This window comes from Scylla paramamosain, chromosome 20 (genome assembly GCF_035594125.1).
Source record: "Scylla paramamosain isolate STU-SP2022 chromosome 20, ASM3559412v1, whole genome shotgun sequence".
Classification (NCBI taxonomy): Eukaryota; Metazoa; Arthropoda; class Malacostraca; order Decapoda; family Portunidae; genus Scylla; species Scylla paramamosain.
Genome location: NC_087170.1, coordinates 8321798 through 8341086, shown reverse-complemented (window position 1 = coordinate 8341086; position 19289 = coordinate 8321798). Strand labels below are relative to the sequence as shown.

Here is a 19289-nt window from a genome sequence, read left to right as displayed (position 1 = left end):
TTAACTCATTCCAGGGAAAAAAAAAGTTTATCCTGTATCCAAAACACCTGGTAAAATGTTTTGTAAAAAAGATCCATCTTATGCTAGCAAGTATGTCAAATATTTGCTGATACTGAATGGAATGTTTGTGGTTATTTAGAAAGTTTCTATAATTTTGGCTGTGCCTGAAATTCCACATTTTTGGCTAAAAGGAAACACATCAATCTGTTTGTATATACAATCTTTATTTGACCACCCTGCCTTGAAAGCAAGACCCTGCTATTATACAACACAGGAACACTCGTCACACTTATACGAGTCATTGAAGCGGTTGTCAGTAGAAACATAAAGCACTTCAAGGCTTGTCCTTTACACCCACAACAACAAACAATAATACTTTTACTATATAATAATTTCCACTTTAGTCTCTCAACAGAGGACAAATGTTTTGCCATTTGTTTTAAAAATGTACAAAAGTGGGTGTACAAAATTGAATTAGAAATAATAATCAGAGTATATGAGGTGCGTTTTAGATTTGGAATTTAAGAATTCAAAGTTAAACTGAGTGAAGATAATTTTATAGTTTTAAAGTAAATGAATAAATAAAAATTAAAATAGCTTAAGTTTTTTCCTATATTATTACACATTTCTTTTTGGTAGTACGGCTATACCATTCAAGAAATTAAAGTAAGGCATGCAATAAATGAATGCAGACAAACTGCCTATATTCCTACCATTAGCAAACCATGAAACATTTATAAACAAATATCCACATCTTTTGATAATCAAAGGTAGGCACTTCCATCTCCCACAGGCTTCACAACCTTAGGCCTCTCAATGTCACTACACAGCCCACCTGATTAATTCAAACACTTCACAGCCAGAGGCAGCCTGTTTGAGAAGCATAAGATACACTACAGCAACATGAGAGTAATGGTGCACATAGCATCCATTATTAGGTATTCATGAGGTGCCTTCTTACGGGCAAAAAAGTACCTTGAGAAAAGTATAAAAGTAACAAAATCAACTGCTTCACAAGGATAATATGCAATAATTAATATCTTCATGTGGCCTTAAAATGCTATCATGTACAGTAGTCACTTACCCATGTACATCACAATAACAATTTAACTGAAGCAATTATAAATTACTAGTTTCAACAGCAACAATCCCATGAAGATGGGTCACCTACCTTGACCCTCGCCATCACCATCACTTCAATATATTTTCTCTGGATGCAACCTAAAAAAATGTCATGTGGTCATGAAATTCTAAAACCTTAAACACAATTACTCAGTATGTCAGTTCATCCAGATTTGGAGTTATTATGAAGATGGTAATTAATAAAATGAAATTAAAGGTTTGTCAGTATAAATGTCACCAGAATGACCTCATACCACTTACTACATATTCAGGTAATAATTGCTATAATATTGCAGTTGCTCACTATAACCTCAAGAGAATATAATGGATGTGCCATGTCTTGGCTTGATAAATGTCTTTTACACTGATTTTAATGCCTTGTTTGCCATACCATATTACAGTTATGCCACAGTTATGTAATCAATGGCAGAGAAGGAGGACTTAGGCAAGATAGTGTTAACGTTTATATTTAGAATGGTGTGTGGTCAGCTGCAGCCTTTTTCTTGAGCGATCTGTTTCTATTTAGAATTAACCTCTAAGCCTAACCCAAGTGTTTCAAGCATTATATATTCACTGATATAGATGCAAAATTCTAAAACTGGCAACAAAGGCTCAAAGTAAATTTATTTGAATAACTATTCCTCTAACCAGATTACAGTCTTTTGCTGTCTACACGATATTATTCTGTGCCATAAACACTGGATCTGTAACATGTGATATGTGCTGTTGCAACATAGTCATCAAGCCATTTTATATTATTTAACCACAAACTTTAATATTGTTTGCACAGTTAGTATTCCATTACTCCTTTAAAGTAAGCTATACAGTATATTGGGAGTTTAATGTAGATGAGAAAATCATATCAGTGTTTGAACTTTGATTTTCTCTATGAGCTTTTTTTAAGCCAAAAAACACTAGTACTGGAGTTGACCCCTGATGCCTAAAACATTTGATGTTATACTCGCTACTAAAATCATCCCATGGTAATTTTGATTATTGTAACTTGCATCAAAGACAACATGCCTAATTATGTAGTGTTTGAAGACTTTATTGCAGGTGTAAACTATGCAATACTGAACCTGCTACTTAATTAGTACTAATTATCTTCTGGGAGCATGTCTTAGCTGCAGGACTTGTACCCTAACCTTCACTACTTGAAACTGTATTTAGTAGGATTTTCTTTCAATGAAAATTAACAATACTTGCAAGTTTATGCAATCTATTCCAAATAATCATTTTTTTTTTAAACTGCCCATTATAAAAACATTCTCAGTCATAGAAGCATACCATTTACTACTAGCTTCATCACATTTTACTTTTGTTTTGAAGCTTTAAAGTGTTAATTATAGAGCAAATTATGTGCATAAGTATGTGGCTACTTGTCATTCTCTCATTCACAAAATATTGTAAAACTATGGTACAAAATAAGTCACAGCTGAACCTGTACATACTCTCAATATCATGGTGCACTACTGCACCCACTCTTCAACAAGAAACAGTAACAACTCGCTATGGCACATCATCACGTCATATGGCAGAATCAGGCCACTTCAAATATAAAAACTGACAAAGTTCAACTTATGTTGTACAACTAACTGAGACAATATTAACATTCTTGACGAGACTGCATTAAATTATTCTAACCAGAGTAATGAATAACATTTGGCATTTGTGAAGCAGATTACTATGTACAGAATTTTCCTGACATCTTTGTTCACAAGCTCTTTTTAAATGACAAGCACTAATACTTAAGAATCTCTGGAAGGGACTGTGATTCCCCAAGAGGCAGGAAAGAGCTGCAGTGTGTGTGTAGTTGTCAAAAATGTTCGTGGACCACAATTTTCCCTCCTTGAAACTCAACTGAGTGTCCACAGGCTGAGATGATTTGGAAGTCCTGGTTCCTGCCTTCCCTTTCCCGTTCAGCAGGTCAACTGACTTGTGCAATTACCAATATTTTTCATATTTGAAACATCTTCATTCACCTTTAAGCTAAACTTTTGGAAACATCTATATATATATATATATATATATATATATATATATATATATATATATATATATATATATATAAAACATGACTAAATATATATATATATATATATATATATATATATATATATATATATATATATATATATATATATATATATATTAAACATGACTATATATAAAACGACTGACTATCAGCATGCATCACTGAATACATGGTGTGCAAAGATGATCATATGGAAATTTAATTATGCAAGTAGTTCATTTGTTCCCAAAAATGTTTTCATCTTGGTATTTTTGAAAATCAGTTCAGTGGAAAGTAGTTTAAAAAAACTGATAAGTGGCAAGAACACTATACACCATTCAGTTGCCCTGCTGAAAGGTAGGAGGCAGGGGTGTGGTTTTCAGATCAGCTTAGCCTAAGGCAACTATAGTAAATTGTGTATTCAAAGTACTTCCAAGCAATGCAGTATTCAGACCAATGCAGTCTCAAAGCAACCTCATAACCATTGCTGGGTGTGATAACGAAAAAATTTATCATGATAACTGATAAATCAAAAGGATAATCTTATCGGCAATAAATTCATTGCCTGATAACCGATAAATGCAAAATTTCAATACTAGCAATAATAATATTGATATTTGAAATAAAAAGTCAATAAATCCAATCTTTATCTTATCTTTATCTTAGAAAAATTCAAATTCAATGTATCATGCCTCCACTAATTAAAAAGTACTGTTTTAAGTAAAATAACTACATTTGATTTTGAAAGTATAAAACTTCAACATGCTCATGTTCCAAAAACTTAAATGATCGATTATCGCTAGTTTCACTAATTAAAAGTACTGTTTTAAGTAAAATAACTACATTTAATTTTGAAAGTTTAAAACTTCAACATGCTCATGTTCCAAAAACTTAAATGATCGATTATCGCTAGTTTGGAAGCAAAGATATCGGCGATACTGATGAATTGATAACATGGGAAAAATAATTATTGGATAACTGATAACATGACATCATTATCGCAATAATGCCCACCTATGCTCATAACAATGTTTGATGGGTTATGAATGTTCCAGATGAATACAGCCAGTTAAGAAAGTATTACATATGTGTAAATTAACACTGTTACCATTCACTCTACACATCACACATGTGTGGGCTGCAAGGGGTCAAAGATTGACTGTGCCATTTTTCTTTTCCTACTTACAAAATACATCCCACCAATTACAGCACCATTGGAAAAAAAGCACAATATAGTCATTGTTCTGTGAAATCAGCCTGTAGGATGGACAGAAGAGATACAATTTATCACAATATCTAGGTAGGTAGCAGTTAGTTAGTCATCTTGCCTCACAAAACAATTCAAAGATGCAAATGGAACAAAGTGTGCTTTATTACTTATGAATACAAAAAATTACTTTAGAGAGTTTTGAGCAACACCAAATACCTAATTCCCATAATGTTCATTGTAAAGCTTTAAGGTTATGTACACTGAGACCTTTCTGGGTCTGTGGTGTTCACCCCACTTGAAAGAAGACATGAAAATTTGCTGCAATAATCTTGGAAAAACCTTTGGTTGAAGATAATTTATGACAACCGGAATGATAATGACAACCGGAATTATTAAACAATTTACATAGAATTTGATTACCTTCAAGGTATCACTTCATCATGAGATGAAGTGATACCAGCAAAGCAAGAAATTTTCATAAAATGAAGATGTCCTTTGATATCTAACAAACTGCTGCATTACAGGAAAGAAACCCCTAAGGGAGAGAGACGAAAGGTACTACGAACACAAGTGATTGGTCAACTAATAAACATCAACGCTAAAGAGAAAAAGACTATGCAGCACCAAGGTCATCGGATATTTCTCTTCATTGCTGCTCGTAGGAGGGAGTCAAAATCTAATGGGTCGGCTTGTCTAGCAATTAGTCCCCCATCGTAGGATTCAGCAGGCTCGGCATCTGGTGGAAGATAAAATATATTGTAGTGACTAATGGCATCAGGTAGTAAGGGTGACTAAAATTCCTGTCCAATGTGGAACACACTTTTAATGGTTGACCTCTTTTATGGATATGGTCTAATTCATAATCCAATAACAATTCTTCCACAGTACTGGATCTGGTATGTACCCATGTTCCTTATGGTGTGACGAGTTTGTGGATATTGCCAAAGGTGAAATTACAGTACAAAAATGTTCTATGCACATATGCATTTTGAGGTGGTGTTTGGCTGTTGTGTGAAATTCGAATGTGGCCTAGTGACAGATACAGGCAAGGTAACCATGGCGGGGAAATGACAATCCACACGCTCCACATAAACAAGTCAAGCAATACAATCTGAACATATTCATTGTCACTATCTTGGCAGGATCTGCGTGACTGTACAATCTGAACATATTCATTGTCACTATCTTGGCAGGATCTGCGTGACTGACAAGCAATCAGCTGATTTGCTGCTAGCCTTGCTTCTTCTCCCTGCCTGGGCAGGCAATGCATGGTGCCACACAGCCTCTTAATTTTCTTTGTCGTTTATTAGATCCATGCTATCATTGTGTAATGTTTATTGCTAAATCACCTGTATGTTGCTATCACTTGTCTTATCATGGGATATTGTAAACCTCCAAAACTTGTAGAAATCATGAGTGAATAATTCACAATTTCACTAATGCACATCCAGGTCTACACATCATGCCATGGTTACCTGCCTGGCCTGGCCATTGTATCCATCGCCAGGCCACACTCAAATTTCACACCATGGCTAAACAATGCCTCAAAATGCGCACATACATAGAACATTTTCGGCTTAGATGATCCTGTACTTTCAACTCTGGCAATGTCTACAGAAACTCATGTTACACCTTGTAGTCTTGATCATATTGTTCATTCCACCATTTGCTCTGCAAGATTATTATTCTTCTTTTCTCTCTCTCCTGAAGAGAAGGATCGACTATACTGGCTCTTCTCTGGTAGTTTACTTGATGATCCCCAGAAATGAAGTGGATACAGTGGATGGATGCATAACACACGGGTGAATGTTTTAAGGAATAAGAGTTTAAATATGGAGTGATCAGGTATTTATGGAAGCCACTAATAACTCACTCTATGAACCATGTAGTAATGAGTGATGTACAGAAGTAGCACTCTGAGGTGGTATTAGATAAAACACCTTTGAAGAATGTTTGTAATGGTAATTTGGGCATGTAGAGAGAATAGAAGAAAAACAAGAAAACTGGATTGGATATTTACAGATGCAAGGCTAAGGGTATGAGCAAAAAAACAGGATAAATAGCATAACACATGTCACATTAATTAATTAATGGATACCTGTGGGGCAAAGAACTGTTGTAAATGACAGAGGAAAATGGTGATCTAGTAGGATGCCTTGTCTGATCAAATGTAGGAAAATGAATAGATGCATCAAGGTGCTTTGATGTGGTAAGACCCAAGTAATCTTGCTGAAGTGTTTTCAATGAGTATCTGTGTTGTTTCTTCCTGCAAGAAGCCAAGGAAATAAATGGATTCCAATTTATTTTTTGAGAATGTGTCCCTGATGCCCCACCTTCACTAGGATGACAAATTGAGCCTTCTTCCTATAGTTGGGGGAGATGAGATTGATTATACAATCTGTGGCTAGGTTGGAAGATAAAATCTGTGGCTGGACTTGAAGAATATGAACACTGCACTTAACTTTGTTGTCCCCTCCAAGAGTATTTATTGATTAGAAGATACAATACACTTTTCTATGAAAATATTGATATGTATGTTCCAATTGCCTGACTTGTATACTGATACCCACAGGAAAAGTATGCCCAGTTTGTCAAGGGGGATATAACAAGGGGGGATGTAAGCAAAATTCTTAGGATCAGCAACCAGGGTAGAACACGAAATAACGGGTTCAAGCTTAAAAAATTTAGGTTTAGAAAGGTAGGACAGGAAGAAATTGGTTCTCAAATAGAGTGGTAGATGAGTGGAACAGACTCAGTAATCATGCTGTTAGTGCTAGAACATTAGGGAGCTTTAAGAGAAGATTAGACAGATTTATGGATGGGGATGATAGGTGGAAATAGGTAGGTATATTTCATACAGGGACTGCCACGTGTAAGCCTGGTTGCTTCTTGCAGCTTCCCTTATTTCTTATGTTCTTATGTTTGTATTGCTTTTAAGCTGTCACTAACAAAAGCTATTGCTTATATAGTATCATTGTATGAGGCTGTGGGTGACAAGACTATATTATAAACTGGTACATTACTAAGTAATTCCAAGTTTGTCTATCTGCATAGTAACTTAACACTACTGGAAGTATTCCTCTTCTTAGCCAACTCACATACAACAATCTTTCCTTGAAGCTTTACAGTTTCAGCAATATGCCACCCCCTCTGTAATTATCATTCATAGCCTTACCCAGGTCAGAGTAGGACACCTTGCAGAAGGCTCGTCGGCCCCCAAAGCAGAGGTCGTAATGAGGAAGTTTTGGATCGTCGTTTCCATGTTCAACTGCACAGTATGCTTCATCCCGGTTTTTGTATGTGACAAAGCCATAGTTGTCTCTACGGGTGCAAAAAACACTTGATAAATCTATAGGAATGCCAGTAAACAATAAGACCACTATTGCTGTTTCCAGCTGTTGCTTACAAAAGTGAATGGAAAGATTGCTGAAAAGTTTTAATATGGTCAAATATATCCCATACACATACACTTTAAGAAATCAGTCATATTAAAAGCCTAATTATGAGAGAGAGAGAGAGAGAGAGAGAGAGAGAGAGAGAGAGAGAGAGAGAGAGAGAGAGAGAGAGAGAGAGAGAGAGAGAGAGAGAGAGAGAGAGAGAGAGAGAGTAAAAACAGCACCCTAGAAAGTGCATGATGCAACAATCTGAGACTGGGTGTAAATCCTTTTCTGGGGCTGGCATCTCAGGGTTTTTTTTTTTTTTATGTATTAGATTTTTGTTGCCCTTAGCCAGTGTTCCTTCTACATAAAAACAGTTAGGGATGCCTGATGTACCGTCAGCTATACACAGTGTTGTCAAGGTTATCAGAAGGTTTTTTCTGTTAGGAACCATTGATAATTATATGCTATGGAGTATTTACTGTTAGTTGCAATTATGTACTGCAATGTGTGTGTGTGTGTGCATTCTTTGAAGTATTTTATATTACAAAATAAACCATAATTAAAGTACAGTCACAAAGATGACAAAATTCTCAGTGTCAGCATGCACAAGTCATTCAACTATATAGTTTCATCCAGTTGCATGGAAGTGGAGCACTGATGATGCCTCACTTGGCAACTCAAGCCTTGGGGACACTCACATTAATGGTTTTGATTAAACATATGCCAGGTGAGTTTTCTTTTTTATGTACGCATTCCCAAGCTAACTTATGCACATTTTACTGTTGCACATGTTTCCATTTCAGCTGTTAATTGCCACTAAACTGCCCAGTATTGGTGATGAAGTAGCATTAACAGTTGCCTTATACAAAAAAAGAAGAAGTTAGAGAAATAATTAGTGTTTGTGGAGTTAGAGGGTGAAACTTTCTGAAAACTGTGACATTACTTTGTATAGCCAACTATACATTGTATTTGTATTAATGAATGTACATAATAGGAATGAAACTAGAAAAATTATCCCTTAGGGTGTGTCCACACAGTCAAACACTGTCTGTTGGACAAACACTGTTACCATATCACAAGGTGGAGCAGGATGACATCACAAGCATAGAAACATTTGAAGTTGATATGGCAACAAACAGTGGTACCAGATGAAGTTGTATACTATAGTTTCTACTCTGTTCACCAGACAAAGACTGGCAGAGAATGTTTGAAGCTGATGTCTGCTGGCAACACGGATATTTAAGACAGTGTTAGTGTGGGCTCAGGAGACAGGTGGTTGTTGCCAGCATCTAGTGCAGTACATCATAACCATGATGCACAGTAAGATAAAAACAAAATCTAAAAAATTGCACAATATTGCTACATGACATCGTATGCACTATGTGAGGGCGAGGAGGTGAGAAGGGAATGATGCGAGGACTGGTTACAAAGACGAAGTGAAAAGGGAAATCATGCAAGCATTTTACATGAACTGTGAATTAGTTATGATCAGACTTTAGAAACTATATGCAGATGGACTCATCACGTGTCTGGCAACATAGTACTTTCACGCCTCTGTTCCGCCAGACAGTGTCTGAGGTCCCAAAACTATGAACACACTCTTACACTCCTTGCCCACTTCTGACTTCATCAGCACTCTTATCCTCTTCCTATTGCTATCTGGTGTTTGATGGACAATGTTCAACAGTGTAGATGCACCCTTAAGCTGTTTAAATTACTGACTGGCTGTTGATGAGATAAGGAAGTATATCTTTAAGATGTACCAAATATGTGTGATTGAGGCTGTTCTTTGAGTTCATGACAAAAAGCACTTAACAAATCATTAAAATTTACTAAGAAATAGGATGCAGTTTGTGGCAAGTCACTAAAAGAAAGTGGGCCATTAAAAGCAGGCAACATGTCCAAGATAATTTACATTCTTATATCCATTATTTCCTACATAGCTCATTTACACACACTAAAAGAAATAACACACACAGTAGAGTTCGCAACAACGCACGGTTGTTAACCTACAACTGCAATAAAATACCAAAATTTTAATAAATATTTAATTGGAATAACAAACTTGCCACTCATGCGAACACTGAAATTTTAATAAAAATTTAATTGGAATAAGGAACCGAAACTGGCTAGACAAACTTGCCTTTCGTGTGAGCATTGAAATTTTAATAAAAATTTATTCGGAATAAACTAAAACTTGCAAGACTAACTCACCAGCTGTGTGAGCTGTTGCTCACCTATCTGCTACCTGTCCCTTCTTTGCTTTTTTCCTTTCCTCTCCCTTCTTTTGTCTCATCTCAAACCTCCCCCCCTGTCACCTCCCTAACCCCTTATCTGTCTGAGATAGGGGACAAGTGAATGATAACTTGCTCTCTCTTCCGCCCTTTCATTTTTATGTAATTTTTGCTTCATCGCTTTTTCATCCTTTCTCACTCTTGTATACATAATTCATTTTCATTCTCAATCAGTCTCATTCTATTTCACAATCCTTAGGATTGTTCATATCTTCATGAAGAGAGAGAGCGAGAGAGAAAGAGAGAGAGAGAGAGAGATGGCTCCAACTTAGGTGGGATTTACTGTATGTATATGGGTGATGCTGGCAGTAGGTGAATGTGATCAATACTTGTCAAAACAGCATGGAACTCAGGGTGATAATGTGTGAAACTCAGGATGGTAAGAATTTTGGACAAAGCACAAAACTTGGGGGTGGGGGGGAGAATACTGTATATATTTGTTGTGTTATCTCGAAGGTAGTAGTGCAAATGTGGTCATTCTGGTGTATAAAGTGATTTTCTGGTTCCCTGAAACTACTTAATCATTTCGCATAGGTTCTTCATTCACCATAATGCACACTTAACATAATGAACACTACGCTGGAACGAATCATGTTTGTTGTTATGTAAATTCTTTCATACATGAAAGAATTTAATATTTATCTCTATGGCTTGCACACATTGCCTGTTTTGAATGGTCCATTCCCCAATAATGGCTTTCTGCAACTTTATTTATATTATTGATTGGTAAGGAGAGTACTACTATACAATGAAATTACAAGTGCATCTCAATCACTCATATATGAATGTCTCATTGATATACCCTATTATTTCATCAACAACCCATCATGTGAAAGGGACCAGAGCCTCAACACAGTTAATTATAAAATTTTATACTGCATCAGTGGACAGCATGTAACAGCAGTCCAGCAAACCACGGCATGCAGAGTGCAACACTATCTTGCCTGCTTGTTAAAGATAATCATGAAGGCCTTATTTCACATTAATTCCAATTACTGAATCATTTTGGCATTTGATATCATATAGAAATAATTTTTATTTCAGTTATATTTCTTCCCTGTGGTAGAAATGTGATTATTACAAACAGTATAAAATCATAATTTCCTTGCCACAGAAAATACTAAAATGATTCAATAATTCTAATTAATGTGGAGCAAGGCCTTCATGGTTATCAGCAGCAGGCAGAGAAGGTAGAGTGCTCATGTGCTGCAGCCTGGCTGAGTCAGGGCTGCCACCACATGCTGTCCAATGGAGGACATAATGTGAAATCTCATAACACTGTTTTGTTTGTTTGGCATCTTACAATCTGACCACCATTGTGTTTGGGATGTTTATTTTTCCCTTATGCATAAAGAAGGAAGTAATCTTATTCAGAATGCCTTCACATGCTTCTGATCACAATGACTAAGGGTAAAAAGTGTTATACAGATTTTGGAGAGTTATGAAACCCATGGGTTCTGCAATCACTGCAGGCACTGAAGCATGCATCAAGTAGCCTGCCCCACGAGTTGGTGAGGGAAGGGTGCAGCCAATCAGCAGGCAAGGACCCAAAGATCCAGAGAACTGATCACAGTATGTTCATAATACACCTTCAGCTTTTAATTTCTACACTGCCACTTTACATACATGAATATGAATGAGAGCATGCACACACATACCCGTGTTCCCTGAAGTGGACGCTAATGTCAACAATGGTGCCATACTTCTCAAAACGTGCCCGCAACTCTGCCTTGGTGGTCCCCTCAGAAATGCGGCCAATGTATATTACCCGCCGTTCCTCCACCTGTTTCACTCTGTTCTCATCCTCCTGTTGGAAAGGTATGATAGAATTGCAATGTAAAAGTGTGTGTGTGTGTGTGTGTGTGTGTGTGTGTGTGTGTGTGTGTGTGTGTGTGTGTGTGTGTGTGTGTGCGCACATACAGATATGCTACACATTCCTTTATACAGTATGACACCAACACTGACTAACTGATTAATTTCACAAGTCCAACTGTAAGGTCTGTATATTTCATGTACTGGAATAGTGATTTCCTTTAGTAATTTATTCAACTCAATATTAAACAAACTGCCAAAGAAATTTTGTTTACCTTTTGATGTACAGCATCAGGCAACATAAATATTTGTTTATGGCTACCAAACACAGATTTATATATTTCATGTACTGGAAAACTTTCTTTTACCTTCCTCAAACAAACTCCCCCTATTACATATTTCCATCCTACTGAAAGCATCCAACTCACCGGCCTCCTGGGCCTGCCAGGAAGGGTACGGGAGGGTGAGTGGGAGCGTCCTGCACCCCTCCAGAGAGGTGACCGGGACCGGGATCGTGACCGTCCACCTCTGTAGTGAGATGAGCCGGATCGTGATCCACTGGGCGAGTGCCTCTTCCTGCTGGAGCCCCAGCGCCAGTAACCCCACCTAAAGAAAGGAGAACTGATGAAGGCTGTCACACACACAAATGTTTTAATTCAAAGCACAAAAATTATCAGCCAAGCTCTTTCAGGCTTCTCTTAATGCTGCTTTCTTGAGAGTGACACTTCTTCCCCTAAAGTTAAATCTTCACCAGTCTTCTCATCCTGTTATTTGTAGTGATATACAATAATAACTATACATCATAAAGACTGTGTGTGTGTGTGTGCGTGCGCACTCTGCAGGTATCACCTGTTTGAAGTGATCTCAGCCTGGTAGAAAAGTAATAAACCATGGTGAACAAAACAGGTATCATCAGGTTTATGACCATTAACATCATAGTGACCCATTGCCTATTAATCAAAATACATATGTATACCAAGCCTGTCTCCCCAAAAGAGGGGTAGCCATAACAAGGCACACTAACTTTTAAATTCACACCATTCTCTTAGAACCTTGGCCTCCAATAGTGAGAGTATTCCTGCTCTCACTTTACAGAGATCAGTCATACAGCTTTAACAGTTTAGTCTAGAACAAGGCTCCTTCACAGCAAGAACTCTCCCCCTACCTTACCTGATTGCCTCACACCTGAAACTATCAACTCAGAGGTCATCAGAGGTCACACTGCCACATCATTCCCCACGCACTTACAACAGCTCACCATTTGGTTTAGTCATGCAAACTGCTCACCATCTGGTTCAGTAATGCACAGTCATTTTACTATGCTCCAGTGTCAATCCTCTTCCTTTTAAGGCAGTGGTTCTTAACCTAGGTTCAAGTGAACCCCAGAGGTTTGGTGGGTCAGTCTCAGGGGTTCAGTGGAGGTATGTGTGCATAGTTAATTTTGTGCACTATTTTATTTTTCCAACTATGAAGGGTTTGGTGAATGCATGTATGAAACTTAAGGGGTTCAGTACCTCCAACAAGGTTAAGAACCACTACTTCAAGGTCTCCTTTACACTATCTATCCATCCCTTACAAGGCCTGCCTCACAAGCTCATACCTCTCACACTTGATTTTACTATCTTCTTCACCAGGCTATCATTCATCATTTTCTCAACATGTCCATACCATCTCAGCACACATTGCTCTACTCATCCTGCCAAGCTTCTCATAACATTCATTCTCCTCACTTCCTTATTTCTGACTGTACATCCGACTTACTCCACACATACTCCTTAGACATTTCATCAACATTCTATGCTATTAGCTGTTAATAGGATTTCAGATTTTTCTTTTGAATAATGTTGGCAAATTTCTTTCTTGACAAACCTGTCTCTGGTCTTGGAAGAGCAGGAACGTGAGCGGGATCTTGATCTGGATCTGGAGCTGGAGTAACTGTGACTGTGGGATGAGGAAGAAGAGCTGCCTCTTGACCTAGAACGAGAACGTGACCTTGACCACCTCCTCCACGGCCTGGGAGACTGTGATGAATGGGATCCTCTGTAGCTCTTCCTCCTCTTGCTGCGAGAGGAACGGTGGTGTCTGTGAGAGTGTCTCTTCTTGTTGAGGACTGGACTCCTGCTGTGACTTCTACTTCTACTCCTACTTCTGCTCCTGCTCCTGCTTCTACTTCTGCTTCTGCTGGAGGATGACCATCTTCTGGAGGACAAGCCTTGGTGGGATCCAACTTTCCAGTGTGTGTCAGGTTTGGTGGATGAATTTTTGAAAAACACCAGGCTTCCTAGTGTATTTTCACCATTCTTAATTTTGGAGTCTGGATGTACAGGAATTATCTCTGGAGAACCTTCATTGTTTATGGCACCAGGATTCACTCTGGTCAGAATCTCAGGTTCAGAGTCTCCCTCCAGCTCACCTTCCTCCATTTCCTCTTTGGAGGCACTTTTGGGTTCCTGAGGTGGGTCTTGGACATCCTGCTCCTCAGCCATGGTCTGAGTGGGAATTGGTGTTCCCTCAACACCCTCAATGGCTTGCTGGGGACTGTTGGCAACAGTGCTGGTGGTAGAAGAAGCAGGAGAGGGACATCTGCTGCTCTGGGCACTCTTAATTCTCTGCCGGTACTCAGAGAGATTCAGTTTCCGTTTGTGCTTCTTGGTCTCCTGTTGCTTCTGGATGTCAGGCTCCTTCTCTTCAGCTTTCACTTCAGCGCCTGCTTCCTCCTGCACCTCCTCCTCCCTGGGCTTGACATTGCTGATATCAGTTACATAAGCAGGCAATTTGTTATAAACATCTGCCTTGTCAACATTATCTCCCTTTTTCCTTTCACATGATGTGTTGGCAGGATCCTGGGACATCTTGAAATCTTTGCTTTCTTTCTTGCGTTCTTCAGTTTCCACGCTGGCATCACTCACATCACCAGACTCCACACCACTGTCTTTCTTCCCTACATCATCTTGCCCATCATCAGAGGAGGTGCCAGACTTCTTGACATCACCATCTTTCCTGGGTATTGTGGTGTAATAGTCCGGCAACTTGTTAAACAGACGATCCGAGGACGTTCGATTACCCCGCTTGGTTTTGTCAGTAGAGCAGCAGTAGTCATGGTCCAAAGGTGGTGGCACTCTCTGGTCCTTTTGGCTCTGTGAGTACAAGAAATCTTGTTGATTTTATGACAGTAAATGGCAATATAAGGTAGCATTTTGTCCATTAAACAAGAATGCAGTATTTTTATTAAGCCTGCACTTGAAGGTTGCAATAAACTGAGGGAAGGAGAATCCTGATACCATTCAAAGGTTGTAATATACTGAGAGAGAGAGAGAGAGAGAGAGAGAGAGAGAGAGAGAGAGAGAGAGAGAGAGAGAGAGAGAGAGAGAGAGAGAGAGAGAGAGAGAGAGAGAGAGAGAGAGAGAGAGAGAATCCTGATACCATTCAAAGGTTGTAATATACTGAGAGAGAGAGAGAGAGAGAGAGAGAGAGAGAGAGAGAGAGAGAGAGAGAGAGAGAGAGAGAGAGAGAGAGAGAGAGAGAGAGAGAGAGAGAGAGAATCCTGATGCCCAATTCCTCTTCCTCTTCCTAGCTGTTAATCTACCTATGTATCAGGGATGAAATCTGTAAGGAAGGAGGATGTAATAATGTTAGGTAAATGGAATCTAAGCAAGTTGCTGTTTGCAGATAATACCAAGCTGATAGCTGATTCAAAGAAGATTCAAGACAGCTGGAAGAGAAAATTCTGAGTGTGTAAAGGGAGTGAATGAAAGTGAGAGCTAAGTAATGAAGTGCACAAGGGTAGTAAATACAGAAGCATACAAAAAATTACTAGGAGCAGGATATGAGTTGTTCAAAAGAATGAAAACTGATGAAACATTTGAAGATGAAAATGTATGCTACCTTCATGAATTTGAAATAGTTATAAGTGCTGTGGTGTTAAAAGTATAAGAAATGGCTGTAGGTGTTTGCAAAGAAGTACCCAATCTCTGGCAACTGTATGGAATTAGGAGTATATCTTGAAGATGCAGCTAGAAATGATGTGATTCCTACCTGCTGTGGTCCTGCTGGTGGCTGCAGCTGCGGCTGCTGTGACGCTGCTCGGCTCCCTTTGGTGCGATGGGAACTGTTCATGTCCTTTGTCTTGGCTCCCCTTCCTTTGCGCACTGCAACTGGCTCTGATAACATCTGTGTGCTTTTCCGCTTAGTTGATGCTGGAAAACAGCGACATTTTATGATGATGAAACATACCAAGCAATTTTTCATCAAGGAAAGTCCAGTCTAAATTTGAATGCATCTTGTAATCAAAAGCTTTTCATCTATCAACTCCTCTCCTCTAACTGACTGTCTTCAGCCTCTCTCAACGTTACAATGTTGCATCTCTAGCTATCTTCTACTGCTATTTCCATGCTAACTGCTCTTCTGATTTTGCTGACTGCATGCCTCCCCTCCTCCCATGGCCTCACTGCACCCCTATTCTGTCCACCTCTCTACTGCAAGAGTTAACCAGTATTCTCAATAATTCATCCCTTTCTCTGGTAAACTCTGGAACTTCCTGCCTGCTTCTGTATTTCCACCCTCCTATGACTTGAATTCCTTTAAGAGGGAGGTTTCAAGATACTTATCCTTCAATTTTTGACTACTGCTCTGGACCCTTTTCTGGGACTGGCATCTCAGTGGGTTTTTTTTTTTTTAATTGAATTTTTTTTTGCCCTTGGCCAGTGTCAGCTGTAATGCTGTATTTATAAGTTTAATTAACAACTGTAGTAAAATCCTTAGGGATTAACAACTAACACATTTCGCAAAAGTGGAATGTTTTGAGAAAACCTGTCCAACAGTAACATCTTGTGTAAATCAAATTGAATCATGTATAACTTAGGTGCAAAACTAATGTAGTAACTGGGAGGGAGAGAGGGGAGAAGAAAAAAAAAAAAAAAAAAAAAAAAAAAAAAAAAAAAAACATTGTATATAAAGCTACATCAAGGAATTAGAGACATTGCAGTCAGCGTTTTGATACCAGATAGCGCCAGAATTTTTAATTCTCGCTGGAAAATAAATACTTTTTGGGGCAAGGTTTTACAAGCTTACAAAGGTGTATCGTTGCACAGTAATGTGTCTGAATTTTAAGTCAATTAATTTCGTGATAACTGACAGCACATGACATTGTTTGAGCCTCTATTCATAATTTCAGATGATATTCTTAAAAGAGCCTATAAGTGTATCAAGGCAGGCAATCTGTAATTTTCTACTGACCTCAATGGAAGTATACTAATATATACTTGCATTTTCACATACTAAACAACAGGCAAATCCATTTAATGTAAAGAAAATATAATTTTATATCAGACTTTATTTTTGCAGTACGATCACTATCCTTGGGTACTTGGGCAGCGAGCAAACCAAAACACAGGACCACGCTTACTCGACTACCCTGCACAATGGATACATCACCACCACAATCATGGACTACAGCGGAATTAAGAAAATTCCTGAAAGAACGAGCCATACCCTATTCTGGATATAGTAAAGCAAGGTAAAGGCCTTTGTATCGGCAGAACTGAGAGGCTATTGTTTACACTTTACACTCTTTCCTAACGGCGCGCGGCGCTTTCTTTAACTGAAGAATCATGATCAAGATAAGTACGTTGTACGTCCGCCAGCGGTGCTGTTCTTTTTTTTATTTCACTGATTACTTTCATATACAGGACGTGTCAGTGATATCTGATATTTTTCAACATTCCCAGATAAAATGCACAAGCCGAAATCAACATCCTTTTATTTTTACTGTTCATACTTACTTAAAAAAAAATCATTACCTATTTTTAGTTTTACCTTATAATTCAATTAACAAAGCCTTATCATACACCAGTAAGTATGAATATTAATATTAAGGGTTATGTTTTTAATTTTAGATACACTTGTGCAGCAATTCATGCTGTACTTTTCCTGCACATTGATTTCAAATTTAGCTAAGACACCCTTTTGCCCCAGGAAATCGGAGACAATTAAAAATGCTGGTGCTGATAGGTATCTACTAGCCTCACTGTGACATCTCTAATTATGAAAACTGCAGGAGTAATTTAGGAAATGATATGGGTGGTTTTGTAAAGGCAATGGACAGGCCTTCCAAAATATCACAATTATAAAAGAACAGTTGCATGTGTGTGTGTGTGTGTGTGTGTGTGTGTGTGTGTGTGTGTGTGTGTGTGTGTGTGTGTGTGTGTGTGTGTGTGTGTGTGTGTGTTTGAGATTATGCATTACTAGTCATTCCAAAACATAACTGTATGCAAACAGCTATCTATCTAAAACCATCATCAAACATTTGCTCTTGTTGGTCATCCCATCCAGGGGATGGTCACTGTCATGGCTTTCATTCATACACTTTATCCTTGTGGTAAGAAAGACTTCCCCCCCCCCTCTCTCTCTCTCTCTCTCTCTCTCTGCATGGATGCATGCACTCACAAACAAATAAGAAGTACACTTACCTTTTATTTTTTCAATTATCTCCTTAGGAAGTGCATCCTTAATGTTCTGGTGAGTAGGTGAGGCCTGCAAAGCCTTCTTATGTTGTGAGATCTCTGTGTTTGGGGTCTGGAGGCTGTCTGTGGTCACTCCTGTTTCCTTGTTTGGTCCAGCTGCCACACACTCTGGTCCAGGGCTGTCACTGCCCGGAGTGTTGACAGCCTCTGATGCCTCAAACTGAGCAAGGAGGCTGGCCAGATCACCAGCCTCAAGAACTGAAAGACACGATATATCCAAGTTACCACAACAATTACATAGACTACCACCTTCCTTCCTATCACAAACATATAATAATGACAATAATAAATATAAATATCTAAATTTCTTTCAACAACTATTTCAGTTCAATTAACAATGTAACATACCTGGAGTTTTCTCTGAGACAGTTTCAACATCAACATCTTCCTCTGGGGTGTGGTCAAGGGCATCAGTCAGGGCTTGAGGGTCAACTTTAAACTGAGGAAGGGGCACCAGGGAGCCTGCCTCATCAACCATGGCCAACACAACAGAGCCGGCTGGAAGCTTCATGTCCTTCCCCTCTCTTGCCGAAGAAGATTGTTGGGTCTCGAGCTGAGGACATGAATGGTCTTAAGTGATGCAGGTGACCAACACAACATTGAATATACTAATTCCACTAATTGTTTTGTGATACTTATTGATCCCTCATGATGAGTGCTGGTAACTTTTCAACAATAACAAAAATTTGTTATCCCCTGGTATTTCAAGTTCGACCATTATTCAAATTGATAGATCTCTTTTTAATTGGTTATGTTTTTTGTACATAACTATGGTTTGGTGATCTGTCGCATCCCAAAGGTTAACTTATGTGAACTTGAAACAGGCCTCTCAAAAATTATAATGCAAAAAAAAGCCCTGATGGGCAGCCGCACGCTATAACTAGATAGAAATTGCTACAATAATTTAATGACAGTAACAGAAGAGATTGTAAATGC

The 19289-nt window shown here is 38.4% G+C and overlaps 2 protein-coding genes across 7 annotated transcripts in view; one reads left to right on the top strand and one right to left on the bottom strand.

The window, feature by feature from the left end:
* Window positions 1-18258, top strand: part of LOC135110216 (gephyrin-like) — a 46676-nt gene extending 28418 nt beyond the window's left edge. Inside the window, exon 11 of one of the 2 annotated variants that reach the window (XR_010273155.1) lies at window positions 17176-18258. The gene's annotated coding sequence lies outside the window, so the exon portion shown is untranslated. Of the gene's footprint in view, window positions 1-4870; window positions 8100-17175 lie in introns of those variants that run through there. The other variant, XR_010273154.1, reaches the window with a different exon arrangement.
* The window catches only part of LOC135110214 (serine/arginine repetitive matrix protein 2-like), a 52037-nt gene continuing 35989 nt past the window's right edge, over window positions 3242-19289 (bottom strand). For all 5 annotated transcript variants that reach the window (XM_064022274.1, XM_064022275.1, XM_064022276.1 and 2 more), the window contains 8 exons: window positions 18702-18906; window positions 18300-18551; window positions 15868-16028; window positions 13702-14969; window positions 12261-12438; window positions 11679-11827; window positions 7522-7667; window positions 3242-5082 (listed from right to left, as the gene is read on the bottom strand). In XM_064022274.1, the coding sequence (XP_063878344.1) occupies window positions 4976-5082; window positions 7522-7667; window positions 11679-11827; window positions 12261-12438; window positions 13702-14969; window positions 15868-16028; window positions 18300-18551; window positions 18702-18906 (2466 nt within the window). In that variant the 3' untranslated portion in view covers window positions 3242-4975. The remainder of the gene's footprint in view (window positions 5083-7521; window positions 7668-11678; window positions 11828-12260; window positions 12439-13701; window positions 14970-15867; window positions 16029-18299; window positions 18552-18701; window positions 18907-19289) is intronic.